This window comes from Podarcis gaigeae, assembly GCF_964106915.1.
Source record: "Podarcis gaigeae genome assembly, chromosome: 11".
Classification (NCBI taxonomy): domain Eukaryota; kingdom Metazoa; phylum Chordata; class Lepidosauria; order Squamata; family Lacertidae; genus Podarcis; species Podarcis gaigeae.
This window is the reverse complement of record NC_139687.1, coordinates 63775964-63794606: the sequence shown is the minus strand read 5'-3', so window position 1 is coordinate 63794606 and position 18643 is coordinate 63775964. Positions and strand designations below refer to the sequence as shown.

Genomic DNA, 18643 nt, shown 5'->3' with positions numbered 1-18643 from the left:
GAATGTTAAAAAAATTGAAATCAGTGATAAAATGAAAACAGATCAAAATGCACTTTGGTGTTTTCTACATGGCTGGGTAGGGTTTTCTAAAGAAAAACATTCTGAGCAGGTGCTGAAAAGAACACAGCAAAGGAGTCTGCAGGATTATATTTAACAATATTTATGTTGAACAACTTTTATTACAATTTACATTTGATTGTAATAAAACCTCTGAGTGGTTTACAAAAAACAAAACACATTATAATTACCCATATAAAAGACAGTTAAAAACTGCTGTTTGGAAAAAAAACACGTCAAAAACTAAGTAAAATCAACAATTGGCTGATAGCAGCTTAAAATGCAAAAAAGTCTACTTGTCTGGATAGGACTTCCTAAACAAAAACGTTTTCAGCAAGTGCCAGAAAGTGTAGAGCAAAGAACTTTCCTCATCTCTCTCTCTCTCTCTCTCTCTCTCTCTCTCTCTCGCTTTTTTATTTTATTTTAATGCTTTATTAACCGTAGTTACATCCATACATCAAAGACATTTTATAGTCTGTAAATCAATCTCATTAAAATAAAAATTCCATCAAAGAAGTATATATCTTCATAAATTTGACTTCCCGTCCTTCTCAACATCTTTTCACTCTAGTAAACCTATTGCCAAAATTTATCAGCAAAATCATAATAAAGTATTAATATGCATCTATGTATATATATCCACTTTAGCCCATTTAACCTTTATTTACAGAGCTTATTCAAAAGCTGCTACCGAATTCAGATTGCAACACTTATTTTTTAAGTAACTCTTTAGAGGTTTCCAGTGATCAACGAACTCATTGTTTTTGCTTATCTTTAATCTTTTCCGAGAGACTATCTAGTTCAGCAAATTCTACCAGTTTTAGTAACCATTCTGATCTGATGGGGATTTGGTCACTCTTCCAATGTCTCGCTATGAGTACTCTCATGACTGTGGTGCCATACAGAAAGATTTCCCTTATCCTCCTGGCTATATCTGGTCCTGTAAAAAAGGTAAAGGGACACCTGACCGTTAGGTCCAGTCGTGGCCAACTCTGGGGTTGCGGCGCTCATCTCGCTTTCGGCGTACAGCTTTCAGGTCATGTGGCCAGCAGGACTAAGCCACTTCTGGTGAACCAGAGCAGCGCACGGAAACGCCGTTTACCTTCCCGCCAGAGCAGTACCTATTTATCTACTTGCACTTCAACGTGCTTCTGAACTGCTAGGTTGGCAGGAGCAGGGACCGAGCAACGGGAGCTCACCCCGTCGCGGGTATTCGAACTGCCAACCTTCTGATTGGCAAGTCTCCCCTGGACACCATAAAAAGGTAAAGGTAAAGGGACACCTGACCATTAGGTCCAGTCATGGCTGACTCTGGGGTTGGACGCTCATCTCGCTTTACAGCAGGACTAAGCCGCTTCTGGCGAACCAGAGCAGCGCACGGAAACGCCGTTTACCTTCCCACTGGAGTGGTACCTATTGATCTACTTGCACTTTGACGTGCTTTCAAACCATAATACCCAATAAAAAGGATTCTGGTTTTTTTAGGGGAAGGATGGATTTAACATTATTTGAAACTGCTTGTGTGTGCCATTCCAGAAGGTTTTGAACTTTTTACAAACCCACCACATGTGGAGCATTGTTCCACCTGATTCTCCGCATCTCCAACATATATTAGGGACAGTTTTGTACATTTTGGAGAGTTTAGGTAAAGGTAAAGGTACCCCTGCCCGTACGGGCCAGTCTTGACAGACTCTGGGGTTGTGCGCCCATCTCACTCAAGAGGCCAGGGGCCAGCGCTGTCCGGAGACACTTCCGGGTCACGTGGCCAGCGTGACATCACTGCTCTGGTGAGCCAGAGCCGCACACGGAAACGCCGTTTACCTTCCCGCTGGTAAGCGGTCCCTATTTATCTACTTGCACCCGGAGGTGCTTTCGAACTGCTAGGTTGGCAGGCGCTGGGACCGAGCAGCGGGAGCGCACCCCGCCGCAGGGATTTGAACCGCGACCTTTCGATTGGCAAGTCCTAGGCGCTGAGGCTTTAACCCACAGCGCCACCTGCGTCCCTTGGAGAGTTTAGAAGGGGTTAAATAGCTTCCCCCTCTCAATAGGCAGGGAGTTCCAGAGAGGAGTTGCTATTATTCTCATCTCCATATTGGAGAATAGTGGCAATGAGGGAGGAAGAGGGATAGGGATAGGGATAGGGATAGGGATAGGGATAGGGATAGGGAGAGAGAGAGAGAGAGAGAGAGAGAGAGAGAGAGAGAGAGAGAGATGAAAAACAGCGCTTGGTGAGCTTGTCTTGGTGGGAGGTTTGATCCTGGGGGTTTTTGGCTCACAGCTCCTGCTGTCACCTCCTAGGCCACCTTGGGCGTGCTCCTTGAGCGTATGGGAGGGCACATGCCCTGTGGCCGGCCAGCACCCACACCAGGGCCCGTTCCGTCCTGCAAAGGAAGGGCACTGCACCCTGGCCGGCTGCTCCAGCGTAATGCCAAGGCTTGGCCAGAAGGAGGCAGCCTCCTTTCAGAGTCAAGAGCGGATGCCTATTATTCATTCATTCATTTCGTTCATTCATAAAATTTATACACCACCCGATTCTAAAAACAACAATGTCAAAGCATATCACACAAAGACAAAACAAGAAAATAAAGAACCCTGCTTCAAAACATAACAAGAAGTTAGAATGCTATAACAGATTAAAACTGGGACATCTGTCTAAAGCCATCCAGGGAATTCTTGAGAAAGCGAGTTCCAAAGTTCAATTTTTCTCTGCCTCTTAGCCCCCTGCTAGGTAGTCCCGTTGCCCTTGAGGGGTTGCTATAGCCCGCTTTGGGTACCACTGGGCTAGCATGTCAATGCCCGGCTTGCCCAACACCACAAAAGGTTGCCCACATGCCTTCTAAACTCCAGATGTGCTCTATGGCAGAGGTGGATGCACGGCACAGGGGAGGCAAGGTCCCCTCTGGTCGGAGCAGGGAACTGATTTGGCTGGAAGCCAGATGTTTACCTCCCCCACCAGCCAAGCTTGGCAGATGAGCACCTGTCAATCTCCTAGCATCACAATGACTGTCAAGTGAATCATAGAATCATAGAGTTGGAAGAGACCCCAAGGGCCATCGAGTCCAACCCCCTGCCAAGCAGGAAACACCATCAGAGCACTCCTGACATATGGTTGTCAAGCCTCTGCTTAAAGACCTCCAAAGAAGGAGACTCCACCACACTCCTTGTCAGCAAATTCCACTGTCGAACAGCTCTTACTGTCAGGAAGTTCTTCCTAATGTTTAGGTGGAATCTTTTTTCTTGTAGTTTGGAACCATTGCTCCGTGTCTGCTTCTCTGGAGCAGCAGAAAACAACCTTTCTCCCTCCTCTATGTGACATCCTTTTATATATTTGAAGATGGCTATCATATCACCCCTTAACCTCCTCTTCTCCAGGCTAAACATGCCCAGCTCCCTTAGCCGTTCCTCATAAGGCATCGTTTCCAGGCTTTGGCCATTTTGGTTGCCCTCCTCTGGACACGTTCCAGTTTGTCAGTGTCCTTCTTGAACTGTGGTGCCCAGAACTGGACACAGTACTCCAGGTGAGGTCTGACCAGAGCAGAATACAGTGGCACTATTACTTCCCTTGATCTAGATGCTATACTCCTATTGATGCAGCCCAGAATTGCATTGGCTTTTTTAGCTGCCGCGTCACACTGTTGGCTCATGTCAAGTTTGTGGTCAACCAAGACTCCTAGATCCTTTTCACATGTACTGCTCTCAAGCCAGGTGTCACCCATCTTGTATTTGTGCCTCTCATTTTTTTTGCCCAAGTGCAATACTTCACATTTCTCCCTGTTAAAATTCATCTTGTTTGTTTTGGCCCAGTTCTCTAATCTGTCAAGGTCGTTTTGAAGTGTGATCCTGTCCTCTGGGGTGTTAGCCACCCCTCCCAGTTTGGTGTCATCTGCAAATTTGATCAGGATGCCCTTGAGTCCATCATCCAAGTCGTTGATAAAGATGTTGGATAAGACCGGGCCCAAGACGGAACCCTGTGGCACCCCACTAGTCACTCTTCTCCAGGATGAAGAGGAACCATTGATGAGCACCCTTTGGGTTCGGTCAGTCAGCCAGTTACAAATCCACTGAGTGATAGCATAGTCAAGTCCGCATTTTACCAGCTTCTTTACAATCATTTCCTTTCCCTGCACATTTAAAAACCTATTTCCCTGGCAATCAGCTGGCCTGGGGTGCCTGCAAAACCTCATTTTGGGGGAACCAAAATTTGTATTCAGCAGCCAGAATGATATTTGTCCCAAGGTGGAAGGAGGATATTGTTCCAATCAAGAGATTAAATTGATGGATTATGCCAAAATGGCAAAATAAATGGGTGTGGTAAGAAACCAAGAGGAATTATTATTATTTTTATTAAAGAGTGGGGAACATTTGTGGAATATTTGAAAAATCATGGCATGCAACTAAGGGCATTAGTAAGGTCAACTCAAATCAAGCGGTTAAAAGTATTATCAAGATTAATTGTAGAATAACTTTAAAATGGAATAAAGTGGAAAAATGCAGTGTTAAATATTTAAATAAGATAAGAAACCACAAAAGGGTTGGGGAGGGAAGACTAATATGTATTTGTATTGGAAGTATGTGATGGTGAGGTGCATATTTGTAAATTTTTGAAAACAGAAATAAAATTTATGAAAATAAAATAAAATGGGGAGGTCCTGCTGGTGGAGCCCAGCTGGCGTTGACCTGTGACAGGATCTTTTTAGTGGTGGTCCCAATGCTGAGTTGGAATTGCCTTTCATGTAATGGATTCACAAGAAAGGAAATTCCATCTCAACTTCAGGAATAACTTTCTGATGGCAAGAGCCGTTCGACATTGGAACGGACTTCCTCAGACCGAAAGTTTTAAAAACAATTACCAAACATAAAGTGTTGTCTTACAACAGATGTTAAGTCTCGTGAGCATCAAAGCAAGCTCAGAAAATTTTTTACATTACAGATTAAGCTCACCTCCACAGGGCACATTTCAATCTAAATCATTAAGATAATTTCTCCATAATGGCTGCTAAATTACAGTATTATTGGTAATAAACGAAGTAAATCGAGAACATATGGATCAAGCCAATCTTTCTTTGTTCTTCCTCTTACCATCCTCTGATGATGAGTTTAAGCACCACTTAAGCGCTATATCCCACACTTCTTGTGTCCAGGTGTGTGTGGAGCTGCCCGCCCCTCAACTGGAAGCAACGATCGTATTTTTCTGTGTATAACATGCTCCTGTGTTTAAGATGCCCCCTATTTTGGGGGACTACAAATTGAGATGGCCCAGAGTTGTTGAGTTTTTGGGGGGGAGGATTGCTCCCAGTTTTTGAGCTTTTTTGGGGGGGTTGCCTAAAATCACTCACCTGCCTGACCAACGCTGACAATGAGTGCCGCCAAAGCCACCAATCGACTGCCCAATCACCGCCAGCAGCTGTCAATCGCACCCCCAATTGCCACAGCGCCAGCCTATCAATAATTGCCGCAGTCACCAAAGACCCGCCCTTTCACAGATGACAATCTCCTGCTCGCGGCAGCAACCAGTCGCCAGTCCATCCTCTGCACTCTCCGTGTATAAAACGACCACAAATTTTCCACATTCTTTTCTAATCCTCGCCTTATACACAGAAAAATACGGGATTTGCCTCACTGCTGTCATAAGAAAGAAGACCCACAGTTTACCGCAACATGTGGATTGTTAATGTTTTACACTGACAGCTGGGCTAGCATAGGAGCAGGTAAAAGATGTTGCCCTATTATTACGGAGGACAATGAAATCCCACCCCGATAGATAGATAGATAGATATAGATAGATAGAGGTTACCAGATGTTTTTCAATGAATCCAGGGACACTTTAATTCATTCATTCATTCATTCATTCCTTAAAGACGAAGCGTTTCGGACGTTGATGCTGCAGCGATGGTGGTGGCAGAGGGGTGACCGCCACCTTGACCTCAAACGCCACATTTCCCCTTCCTCTGAGGCTTCTATCTCCTTTCTCCATGAGCTTGGGCAGCCCCTGAGTAGTTGGTTCTTCAGTGGTGGTGGTGGGGAAGCTGTGCGCGGTGGGTCAGGCATGGAAGGCGGAGAAGGAGGGCCGAGAACAGCGGTGGCGGAGAGGCTAGGGCAGTGCGATGCCTCCCTTCCCATTGGAGCAGCCCCAATCCCATTCCTCCTTGCATGCAAGCCGGAGGGGGCAGGGATCCCTCAGCTGGGAAGGGAGGCTTCCTGTTGCCTAACTGAGAGATCCCTGCCCCCTCCTGCTTGCACGCAGGCTCTGACAGGCAGCGTGAAGCCTCCCTTCACAGCTGAGAGATCCCTGCCTGGCTCCTGCTTGCACGCAAGTAGGAGTTGGGAGGCTGCTCCGATAGGCAGCATGAAGCCTCCCTTCCCAGCTTAGTTGCTGGGGTCAGGGAAGGTGGAGGCAGCCCGGAAGCTGCATATTTGAGCCCCTGCACCACCATCGTATGGGGACTTCTGAGCAGCTCCTGAAGCCAGCCAGAGCCAACTGCTCCGGGCTGCTGAGACTGCCGCTGCTGAGTTTCCCGGGGACATTAGATGAAATCCGGGGACATTCCTGGGATGGAATTTATCCAGGGACTTATTCACAAATCCGGGGACTGTCTCCGGGTGTGTGTGTGTGTGTGTGTGTGTGCTCAGCTTGCTTCCTTCTTCCTATAGGCCGTCTGGGCCAGGAGTCAACCCCAGAATGGCAGATGAAGATGATGGACTATATGGAACTTGCCGAACTGAGACCAGAGAGAAGAGACGATGGAAGAAGATTGGAAGAAGTTTAAAGAATATTTGAAAAATATGTTAATATTTAAATCTTAGAATAGCTTTGGAAGTGGATATAGGCTGTAGGGTTAGAAGTAGAAGATTGTGTTTATTAAAATAGTATTATTTGTAAATGATAAAATGTGAAGATTTTTATGGTAAAAGTAAGTGTGATAAAAAAATGGTTAAAACTGTATATGTTAACTGCTAAAGATGAGGTAAAATGAAAATCAGATGGGGGGACTTGGGGAAGCTCACCTAACAATGTTTAGAAAAAATAAGGATAAGACAAGAACTCACTTGTATTGTTTGTTTTTCTGTTTGTGTTGTTTAGTTGTGTTATAAAATGAATAATTTTTTTTGGGGGGGGGGAGAAAGAGTCAACCCCAGCCAGGCGCTCCCTTCTTGAAGAATGCCATAAGAGATCTTCCTGCTGGGACCATGGAGCTGTTGTTGTTGTTTAGTAATTTAGTCGTGTCCGCCTCTTCGTGACCCCATGGACCAGAGCACGCCAGGCACTTCTGTCTTCCACTGCCTCCCACAGTTGGGTCAGACTCATGCTGCTAGCTTCGAGAACACTGTCCAACCATCTCATCCTCTGTCGTCCCCTTCTCCTTGTGCCCTCCATCTTTCCCAACATCAGGGTCTTCTCCAGGGAGTCTTCTCTTCTCATGAGGTGGCCAAAGTACTGGAGCCTCAGCTTCAGGATCTGTCCTTCCAGTGAGCACTCAGGGCTGATTTCCTTCAGAATGGAGAGGTTGGATCTTCTTGCAGTCCATGGGACTCTCAAGAGTCTCCTCCAGCACCAGAATTCAAAAGCATCCATTCTTCGGCGATCAGCCTTCTTGATGGTCCGGCTCTCACTTCCATACATCACTACTGGGAGCTGCCCCTCACTTTTTTAATAGGGAGGGAGTGTGAATTTGGGTTCTTTACAGCTTGGCCAACTGTGTCGGAAAGGTGCCAGAGGGGCTTCAGCCCCCCTTCCCCCCTCCCTCCCTGCGGTGGACTTGGTGGGCCTGGAAGCGTCCTCTCAGTTACTCCACCCTTCTGGAATGTCGGGTGGAGACATCAGGGGCCCCCGCCTCCCTTTCCGTCCAGGCAGCACTTTCCCCTTCGTCTGGAAAGACACAAATCTTTCTTCTTCTTGGTGAGTATCGATTTGGACAAAGCAATGGAAAGCCGCGTGGTGTGTTTTTGGGGGAAGGGCCTCCCGGCCGGCCGGCCAGCAAGCTTTGGAAAAGAACGCAGCATTTGCAAGGGCAGGAGAATGCAAAGTCAGAATGCGAGGAGAGGGAGGGAAGCCAGCCAGAATTGCTGCTGCAGCGGCTTCTGCTGCCCCACCCTAACCTGCACCTCCCACCCCATCCCTCTACTCTGCCTGCATTAACTGAGAAATGGGTCCAAGTGTGGGAAGAGAGCTGCCACGGCCTGGACGTTCCTTTGATCCACGTTACCATCGCGGAGGAGGCAGACCACGGAAATGAAGGGTCTGGAGGAATACTTCTGGGAGTTGGGGATGTTTGGGCTGAAGAAGAGAGGACTGAGAGAGGACATGAGGATACTGTTGGCATCCCGCTGTCTCAGGAGACGTGGAAGGAGTGTGTATTTTGGGGTGAAGACCAACCAACTGGGGAGTTATAGCACCTGCAGTGGCTGCAGAGACCGATAAGGGAGAGACATGTTTCGTTGCAGCTGAGGCAGAGGAAGGAGTCTGATTGTGCTGCTGCAGATGCACCAGGGCGTTTCTTCTCTTGGCAATCCTCCCAGCGGTCATTCCTCCTCTGGTCACTGCTGTGGATGCACTGTTAGAATTCCTGCTCCGTGATTGCAGTCATGGGATTGTTGTCTTTCACATGATGGTGTATGTTTTGACTCCATAGATTGGGAAGTGACGGAGACAGGATGTTTGTGTTCCTGTGTTCCATAAAGTTGGACTATTGTCCTTTGTTCTTTCTCTCTTTGCTGTCTGATGCTAGAGAGAGAGGAAGCCATGTTGCAGTGCTCCGTGGGTGTTTATATGTAAATAAAGTAGATTAGCCAAAATGCTGAGTTGCTGAGGTCTGTTACGCAAGTTGCGCAAACTCTGCGGATCCCTAAGCGTGCCGGTGTCGGTTGGCATCGGTCACTGTGATGTTCGGGCAGAAGAAAGCTTTTGAAGCTCCTGAACGATCAACCTGGAGGGAGAGAACATGCCAGTCGGGCATGTGTCTCTGCCAGGGTGCTACTCGAGTGTAGGCTGAACTCCTGACATGCACAACCCAACTGTCTCCTGGCTCTGCAAGGGATTCCCACACAGCAGGGCCTTCATGTCATGTTTGCAGACAACTTGGTCTGCTGGCAGGCCTGGTGCCTGAAGCCATCTCCTTGGGGATCCTGAGAGCCATCTTCCAATAAAACCAGCATGTTTTCTGTTTCTCCAGAGGCTAGAACCCAAACCAATGGCCTCAAATGACACAAAATGAGATTCCGACTAACCATTAGGAAGACGTTCCTGATGATAAGAGTTGTTATCAGACTCCCTTGGAAGGTGGTGGCCTCTCCTAGGTGGGAAGGTTTTAAGTGGGGGGGGGGGCATCTGTCAGGAAGTCTTAGCTGTGATTGGGCTAAGGGGTTTGGGCTAGATGACCCTCAGGGATCCCTTCCAACCGTACAATTCCATGATTTTACGAACACACGAACTAATCTGCCATGCTGCACACCAGCTGGAGGTGGGTTCTTAGTTGTGGCGCAGGTACGCAAGGCCCCGATCCCTTCTGCAGACCCAGAGGCCTTACCTGTAGAAAGTGATATATCTGGTGGGCAGGAAGGTCTCAACGGTGGAAGCCCAGAAGCAGGAAACGTCCTCATAGTTTGGTGCCGTGCACAAGATGGAGGGCTTTCCTGGCAGGCCTGCGGGAGAAGCAAGGTGCGGCATGGAGTAAGGGCACAAGCAGGGCAGGGAGCATGTCTGGCCTTCCTCCAATGGCTCCCACCTCCTGCCTAAGTTCAGGGGAAGCCCAGCTGCCCAGCGCTAGCATCCCAGACCAGCCCTTTGCTCCTGGCAAAAGCTCAAGGCTGGCCCAGCATTTGGGGAAGGGCCACAGCTCATTGTATGCAGAACATTCAAGGTGAGCATCGAGTTTTGGGCGGCCATTTCTTTCCGCAGCAGAGTTCCTTTTATAGAAAGTTTTTCCTGAATCTTCTACTTCTTTACAGCATCAGCATTCTAGCTATCTCTTAGCAAAATTCCCATTACAGGAATAAATACCATTTGGTTCTGTTTCTAAGAGTCTTTATTGCAGTCATACCTCAGGTTACAGATGCTTCAGGTCGCGTTTTTTTGGGTAACGGACCCGCTGAAACCTGGAAGTACTGGAAAGGGTTACTTCCGGGTTTTGGGGGTCGCGCATGTACAGAAGCGCCAAATTGAAACACGCGTGTGCGCAGACACGCCGTTGCGGGTTGCAAACGTGCATCCTGCACGGATCCCGTTCGCAACAGGAGCGTCCACTGTATTTACAAAACCTTATGCTGGTCATTAGTAAATAAATAAAGCAACATAGTTGATCACATGCCCTAATAAAGGCACCTGTTGCTGGGGAAATTCTCCATTACCTAACAACTTCTTCAAGACCATTTCCAAGTTTCTTCCAGAATATTCCGTCAGGTTCAATCCTCAGCATCTCTCAAGCTGGGAGAAACACTCTGCTTGAAACTCTGGCCGGTGGAGACAATTCTGGGTTCGATGGGACTTCCTATGTCCCTAACCGCCCCGCCCTCATTCTCAAGAATTTCCCCCCTTGCCATGAACCTGTGCAGCCCAGCAGCAGAGAAAGCCTCTGTGGCACTTGGGAACTGCCCATAGGAGGGATGGAACGGGGTGTGCGGCCCCATTCCCACCCCCTTCCTTTTTTCTCACCTGCCTCTTTCCCGTTCTCTCCCCAGTGGGCCGGGCAATTGTGCCTGGCTGGGGGGTGCGCTCTGCCACGGTGACCAGGTTGGGGTGCGTGATCTGGTGTGGCAGCCATCAGACCCAGCCAGGATTTTGTCATCCCCCTTCAGGGATGGCATCCGGGGCGCACCGCTCCGCCTCTGGTGCAGCCGACCCCAAACTTACGTCCGAGACGGAGCACAGTCGAGCTGAGGAGGACCCCGCTGGTGTCGTGGCAGCTGTAGACCCCTTCGGAGGAGTGCTGGGGGTGGGACAGGAGAAGCTGTCCGGCCTGCACCGCTGAGTCTTCTGGGAGGACGGGGCCTCCGTTCCACCGCCATTCCACCGAGGAGCTGAAAGCCAGAAAGCCGCAGTGAGGATGCACAAGAGGCAGAGACGTCTTGTTTGCAAACATGCCCTCTGTTCCCGTCGAGGGGCCCAGAAAATCACCCTGGCCCGTCCCAAGGTGGTTCTTGCCTCCCCTCCCGCACTCCGAGGTCTTGCAGGTCCTCTGGAAGGGACCACGACTCCTTGGAGACACCTACCCGGGACTCGCTCCAGCGCACGTCAGGATCATTTCTTTCCCCAGCTGGGCATACGTCACCCCTGGAAAAGAGGCCCATGAACATGAACAATAGGGACATCCCATTTTGTATGGTGAGGAATCTCACACAAACACCCCAGAGCCGGCACGCTGAGCAAGCCTTGCCCCCCAAGCCAGGAGGAGAGCTTAAAAGCTCTTTTGCACCAGTTCTGCTTGGGTCGCCCGGCACAAAAAGAGCTCTTAAGCTCTCCGCATCGCTTCCTGGTCAGCCTCGCTGGGCAAACGGTCTCTGAGAGTTTGGGATTCTCTCTCTCCCCACCCCCCAGGGTTTGGATATAAGCAATCTTTGGGTGTGCATGCGAAATAAGTGTGCCTGAAGAAGTGTGTATGAACACGAAAGTTCATACAAATAACAAACTTAGTTGGTCTCTAAGGTGCTACTGGAAGGATTTTTTAATTATTTTGTTTCATTGATGATGATGACAATTTATACCCCGCCCATCTGGCTGGGTTTCCCCAGCCACTCTGGGTGGCTGCCAACAGAACATTAAAACACGATAAAAGATCAAACATTAAAAGCTTCCCTAAACAGGGCTGCCTTCAGATGTCTTCTAAAAGTCTGGTAGTTGTTTTTCTCTTTGACAACTGGTGGGAGGGCGTTCCACAGGGTAGGCGCCACTACCGAGAAGGCCCTCTGCCTGGTTCCCTGTAACTTGGCTTCTCGCAGTGAGGGAACCGCCAGAAGGCCCTCAGCGCTGGACCTCAGGGTCCGGGTAGAACGATGGGGGTGGAGACTATCCTTAAGGTCTACTGGGCCAAGGCCATTTAGGGCTTTCAAGGTCAACACCAACACTTTGAATTGCGCTCGGAAACATACTGGGAGGCAATGTAGGTCTTTCAGGACTGATGTTATATGGTCCTGGTGGCCACTCCCAGTCCCCAGTCTAGCTGCCGCATTCTGGATTAGTTGTAGTTTCCAGGTCACCTTCAAAGGTAGCCCCACATAGAGCACATTGCAGTAATTGAAGCGGGAGATAACCAGATCATGCACCACTCTGGCCAGACAGTCTGCGGACAGGGAGGGTCTCATCCTGCGTACCAGATGGAGTTGGGAGACAGCTGCCCTGAACACAGAATGGACCTGTGCCTCCATGGACAGCTGTGAGTCCAGAATGACTCCCAGGCTGTGCACCTGGTCCTTCAGGGGCACAGTGACCCCATTCAGGACAGCAGTCTTGCTCCCGGTCACCAGTCTTGCTGCCGCATTCTGGATTATAGACATTATGAAAGGAAATAAAAAAAATCATCTCTCTCCCCCCCCCCCCCAATCTCTGTGGTCTCTTGGGCTGCTTGAAAGAGCTTTAGCCCCATGCTAGGTAATGCAATTGGAGGACAAAGGAACAGGGCTGCTCTCCTGTTCAGTACCTGCAAGGTACGTCAAGTAACAGGAAGAACGAGACTCACGAGCCCCAACCTGCTGTGCCTAAGGTGAGACAGCACTGGGGCTTGTTTGTGGGGCTGCTAGTTCACCTGCCCCCACGGGAAAAGGAAGCAGGAAGAAGCTGCTGCCAACTTGGCCAATAGATCTGTCTGTCAGCAACATAACATGCATGCCAGGCAGGTGAGTCCTTCTGCCTCATCTCTCTGCAGCCAAAACACCTGGAGGGCGCCGGTTTGGGAATGCTGTCGCAGAGAAAAGCCAAGTTACAGGGAGCAAGGCTGGGGGTGGGGAACGACTCTCTGCTTGGGACCGCGAAGAGCACCCAGTAGCCAGAATAGGCACTAAGGGCCCAGTTTAAAGATTAAGAACCTCAGAACAGAAGAAGAGTCTGGCGGATTAGCCCAATGGCCTTTCGATTTCACCATCCTCTTCTCACAGCAGCCAACCAGTGGGAAGGGCAGCAAAACATGCCCCAGCCGTTGGTACTGTCCAGGAGGCCGGGGGAGAGACTTGCCATCATTGCCCCCCACCCTGACATTTGCCTTTTGGTGCTGCCAGCCTCCGCCGGAGGAGAGATGCGGGAGCCAGAGGTTTGCCACCCAGCCTGTATGCCAGCTGTGTGCCATCGAAGCCTCTCCTGTGAACGCCACTTAAGCCGGGCTCCTTGGTATGCAGCAAGACCAGTGCCAGAAACCTCTTTGTTGGCTAGCTTTCATTTTTGCTTCGAATTCACGTACTTAAGCTTTTCTGCAATGTCTTCTGAGCTTGCCAAATCGTCGATATTCGTTATTTTGAAATCGCTGGCATGTTCTGCATTTTGCATATTTGCATTGCTCTCTGTTTGGCTGGTTTGAATGCTAGCTGTGAGCTGCTTTGGGGACAGCGCATTGTGGAAAAGCCACATACAAACTCAAACAAACAAACCCACAAGCAGGACTCGAACACAAGAGCAGCTCTCCCCTCCTGTAGCTTTCAGTAGCTGATATTCAGCTGTATTGCTCCCTCCAATTGTGGATGCAGAGCACAGCCATTGATAGCCCTCTCCTCCATGAATTTTGCCTAATCTTCCTTGAAAGCCATCAAGGTTCTCTGAACTATAACAACAACAACAAGAACAACAAGAACAACAACAACAACAATTTATTATTTATACCCTGTCCATCTGGCTGGGTTTCCCCAGCCACTGTGGATGGCTTCCAACCGAATATTTAAAACAATACCGTGTCAGACATTAAAAACTTCCCTAAACAGGGCCACCTTCAGTTGTCTTTTAAAAGTAAAATAGTTTTTTATTGCCTTGACAACTGGTGGGAGGGCATTCCACAGGGTGGGCGCCACTACAGAGAAGGCCCTCTGCCTGGTTCCCTGTAACCTCACTTCTCACAGCGAGGGAACCACCAGAAGGCCCTCGGAGCTGGATCTTAGTGTCCGAGCAGAACGATGGGGGTGGAGATGCTCCTTCAGATATACTGAACCGAGGCCATTTAGGGCTTTCAAGGTCAGCACCAACACTTTGAATTGTGCTCAGAAACGCACTGGGAGCCAATGTAGGTCTTTCAAGACCGGTGTTATATGGTCTTGGCGGCCACTCCTAGTCACCAGTCTAGTTGACGCATTCTGGATTAGTTGTAGTTTCCGGGTCACCTTCAAAGGTAGCCCCACGTAGAGCGCATTGATGTAGTCCAAGCAAGAGATAACAAGAGCATGCGCCACTCTGGCCAGACAGCCTTCGGGCAGGGAGGGTCTCAGCCTGTGGATCAGATGGAGCTGGTAAACAGCTGCCCTGGACACAGAATTGACCTGCGCCTCCATGGACAGCTGTGAGTCCAAAATGACTAAGAAGTCCCAAACACTGAGACCTGTTTTCATAAGAGAGCCCTCGATCATTTTGCTTTCCCCTTGATCCCACCACTCTGAGCTGGTCTGTTCCTTGGCCCTGATCCTGCTCAGACTTACCTCCCTGGCTCTAACCCTGCAAAGCAATCCTCCAAGCCTAGGGTAGGCATCCCCAAACTCAGCCCTCCAGATGTTTTGGGACTACATCTCCCATCACCCCTAGCTCACAGGACCAGTGCTCAGGGATGATGGGAGTTGTAGTCCCAAAACATCTGGAGGGCCAAGTTGGCGGACTGCCTGCCCTAGAGAGATACTCGTCTCCAGGTGTCAGCTCACCTTCTTCTCCCCATTCTCCTGACATGGTGATGGACGTGGTCACCGAGACAGCTGCCAAGAGGACCACCACTCTGCCGACACAGGAGACAAGGGTCAGCATCTGAGAGCCAGGGAAAAAGAGGGGAGAAAAGAGACAATACTATAAGGCAGATGGTCCAACCCTGATTCGGGGTGTGGGTGAATTCTCAAAACCAGCCAGTGGGAAGGGCAACACACAACAGGAATACCTACAGATGGGCAATGTTACAGATGTCACACAATACTCGCCATTTCTTAGTGTAGCAGCACCTACACTTTGGAACTCCCTGCCACTTGACACCAGGCAGACGCCTTCACTGTGCCCTTTCCAGCACCTGCTTAAAACATCTTTGTCTAGGCAAACCCATGTAGAATGTTGGCATGGGTTTTAATCTGTGTTTTTAGTTTTAATGTTGGTTTTAATTGGTTTTTAAATACCTGTTCTTAACCGTCAGGGATTCTTTAGCTGCAATTTCTGCATTGCAAGGACTCATGGGGTCCCTTCCAACACTGTTTGTTTACAGTGGTACCTCAGGTTACATACGCTTCAGGTTACATATGCTTCAGGTTACAGACTCCGCTAACCCGAAAATAAGACCTCTGGTTAAGAACTTTGCTTCAGGATGAGAACAGAAATCGTGCTCCGGTGGCGTGGCGGCAGCAGGAGGCCCCATTAGCTAAAGTGGTGCTTCAGGTTAAGAACAGTTTCAGGTTAAGAACGGACCTCCGGAACGAATTAAGTACTTAACCCAAGGTACCACTGTACCTTGTTGCTTTTGTTGCCACAGCAACTCAAAGCGACTTGTAATATTTTAATTTAATACAATTTGCTTTAAGTAATTTTTATAATGCCTATTTATGGAATTAATGTTTTTAACCTGTGGGGTTTTTCCCCCTCTAAAACACTGTGCTACTTGGTGAAGGAACTGCTTAATTGACCGTAAACTGCTTTGTGTCCATCAGTGGTGATCTACAATGGCGATCTACAAATATCAGAAATGAATAAACGAATGGAAGTTTTTTGAAGGGTGGGGGCATCCCAGAATGAAACCCACTCTGCTGGTTTACCAAAAGCTGGAAGGGGTGTGTGAACCCTCTGGCAGGCTTGGACCACGTTGGAGCCACGCATGGAAAATCAAACAGCTAATCTCCACAAGCAAATATTGGAACAGGGAGGAATTGGAGTCCGGAAACAAAGGCACTTCCCTCGATTGCTACCTGCGCCAGGTTCAGGGTTCAGTCTCAGGAATCTCCTGCTCTGTCAAGGCTTTGGGCCAAGGAGAAGCAAAGGACAAAAGGGTGGGAAGGGGCACCCAAAGGCCATCTAGCCAAGGGTCACCCCTGCCCACAGGGGTCCGAGAGTGATCAGTTTACTAGGCTTCGTGGTAGTGCTAGCCTGGGGAGGAGCCGTTATGGTGAAGGGAGGGAAAGACATTTAGTAAAAAATAATAGAGTGCTGGACTAGGACCTGAGTTCGAATTCCCACCCAGCCATGAAGCTCACTTGGCGACCTTGGGCCAGTGGCTGCCTCTCAGCCTAACCTACCTCACAGGGTTATTGTGGGGGTTAAATGAGGAGGTGGAGAACCATGCATGCCACCTGGAGCTCCTTGGAGAAAAAGGTGGGATATAAATGCCATACAGAGAAATAAATTAAATTAAATGGAAACTCCGTAGAGCCAACGAACCCATAGAGCCAAAGGACCAGGCTCATTGGCACAGTCCCACCAAGCTCTTAGGCATTTCTTGGGGAGGCTAAAGCAGCCTGGCACCCTCCAGCTGTGCTGGACTACAACTCCCATGAGCCCCAGGCAGCACGGCCATTTGGGGAATGATGGGAGTTGTATTCCCAAACAGCTGGAGGGTGCCAGGTTGTCAACAGCCGTGCTAAAGGGGTGGGGCTGGGATGTTGCAGCTGGTGCATGCACAAGCACACCACGCGTGCATGCGGCAACCGCCACAAAATGTTGCAGCGCACCCTTCTTCCTAATATCCTGCTCTCTCACCCTCGTCCTCTTGCCCCAGTTTGCAGCTCCGCTTTCCCGGTGGACACACCATGGCTACAAAGAGCACGCTCCGTCTATCCGCTCACCTCTCGAGCTGTCGTGGTCCCACAAGACAAACAGGGAACGAAACAGGCCTGAGCTCTGTCCTCTCCAACCTGTCCTGCTGTGTCTGCCGGATTTGGCCCCTCTTGCCGCCGCACAAGTGGAAGATCCCAAATTGGTGAGGGGGTGGTTTGGGACTGGACCAGCCCAGTATAGGAGGGTCCTTAAAAACACTCCCTACACTGTGTTTTCTTTCAAATATGGTATGGGAATGTGGTGCCCGATCTGCATCTTTGCAGAAGTCGTAACTTGGGATCAGAGCACCCTGATCGCAGCAACCTCAACAAGGTCACTTGCACCCCACAGTTTAATAAGGGCATCATTGCTTATTTTCACATCAGTGGAGTACAGTCATCTAAGGATGTGTGGAAGTAAACAAGACACCCAAGTTCGTTCCAGGCTCCTTGGCTGCCTGTCTGTGTAGGGTGCCCAAACTTTTTTCAAAGACGGCCAGATTTGATGAAGTGAACATGCAGGAGGGCCAGCAAAGTTGTTGAGCTTTTTATAATCATAATCATAATCATAATCATAATTTATTTATATCCCACCCTCCCCAGCCGAAGCCGGGCTCAGAGCAGCTAACAACAATAAAAGTAACACAGCATTCTAAAATCAATTCATTCTAAGATCAATTCAAAATCAAATTAATGGCAACCATTGGGCTAGAGTTCTGTGAGGATTACCAAAGGAGAGGGGGTCAGACTGTGCCTTGGCCAAAGGCCTGGTGGAACGGCTCTGTTTTGCAGTCCCTGCGGAAAGATGTCGAGTCCCGCAGGGCCCTAGTCTCTTGTGACAGAGCGCTCCACCAGATCGGGGCCACAGCCGAAAAAACCCTGGCTCTGGTTGAGGCCAGCCTAACCTCCCTGTGGCCCAGGACCTCCAATATATTTTTATTTGAAGACCGTAAGGTCCTCCGTGGGACATACCAGGAGAGGCAGTCCTGTAGGTATGAGGGTCCTAGCATTGAGGTTGTCAAGGTTTTTAAAAGGATTTTACCCCAGGACATATGCTGGCACGGGGGAAGGATTAAATCGACCGGTGGGCCAGATTAGGCCCCTGAAACGGGCTTTGGACATGCCTGGTGTAGACAATATGGGGCTCAATGCATTACAAGGAAGCTTCCAATGTCCAGTGCTTTTTTGGAGACACTGCAATGATTATTTTAAAAGAAGCCAACTGAGTACAGCAGCCTCCACCCCAAACAAACCTTCAAGGAAGATGGAGTAAGCTTATTTTCCCCTCCTCTGGAGGGCAGAACCCAAAAGAACAGATTCAGATGAGAAGAAAGGGGATCCCGACTGAACATTGGGAGGAACTTACTAATGGTAAGAGCTGCTGGACAGTGGAACAGACTCCCTAGAAAGGAGATGGACTCTCCTTCCTTGGCGGTTTCTAAGCAGAGGTTGGGCGGCCATCTGTCATGGATGCTTGAGCTGAGATTCCTGCCTTGTAGGGGGTTGGACTAGATGACCCCAGGGTCCCTTCCAATTCTACAATTGTACGATTCTATGAGACGGGCCTGAGCTAAGGCCTATTGGGAAACTGTGAGCAGAATCAAAGGTTCTCCTGGCCCCTCTTCCCTCCGTGACTCGCTGTACGGAGAAGACAACATGCAAGGATTCCTTTCGAGGTTGCTGAGTTCAT

The 18643-nt window shown here is 49.2% G+C and overlaps 1 protein-coding gene across 3 annotated transcripts in view; it reads right to left on the bottom strand.

Annotated features, from left to right (window-relative positions):
- Positions 1-18643, bottom strand: part of IL11RA (interleukin 11 receptor subunit alpha) — a 147915-nt gene that overhangs the window by 18783 nt on the left and 110489 nt on the right. For all 3 annotated transcript variants that reach the window (XM_083702869.1, XM_083702871.1, XM_083702870.1), the window contains exons 3-6: positions 14875-14974; positions 11263-11323; positions 10904-11070; positions 9582-9696 (exon numbers count right to left, since the gene is read on the bottom strand). In XM_083702869.1, the coding sequence (XP_083558995.1) occupies positions 9582-9696; positions 10904-11070; positions 11263-11323; positions 14875-14974 (443 nt within the window). The remainder of the gene's footprint in view (positions 1-9581; positions 9697-10903; positions 11071-11262; positions 11324-14874; positions 14975-18643) is intronic.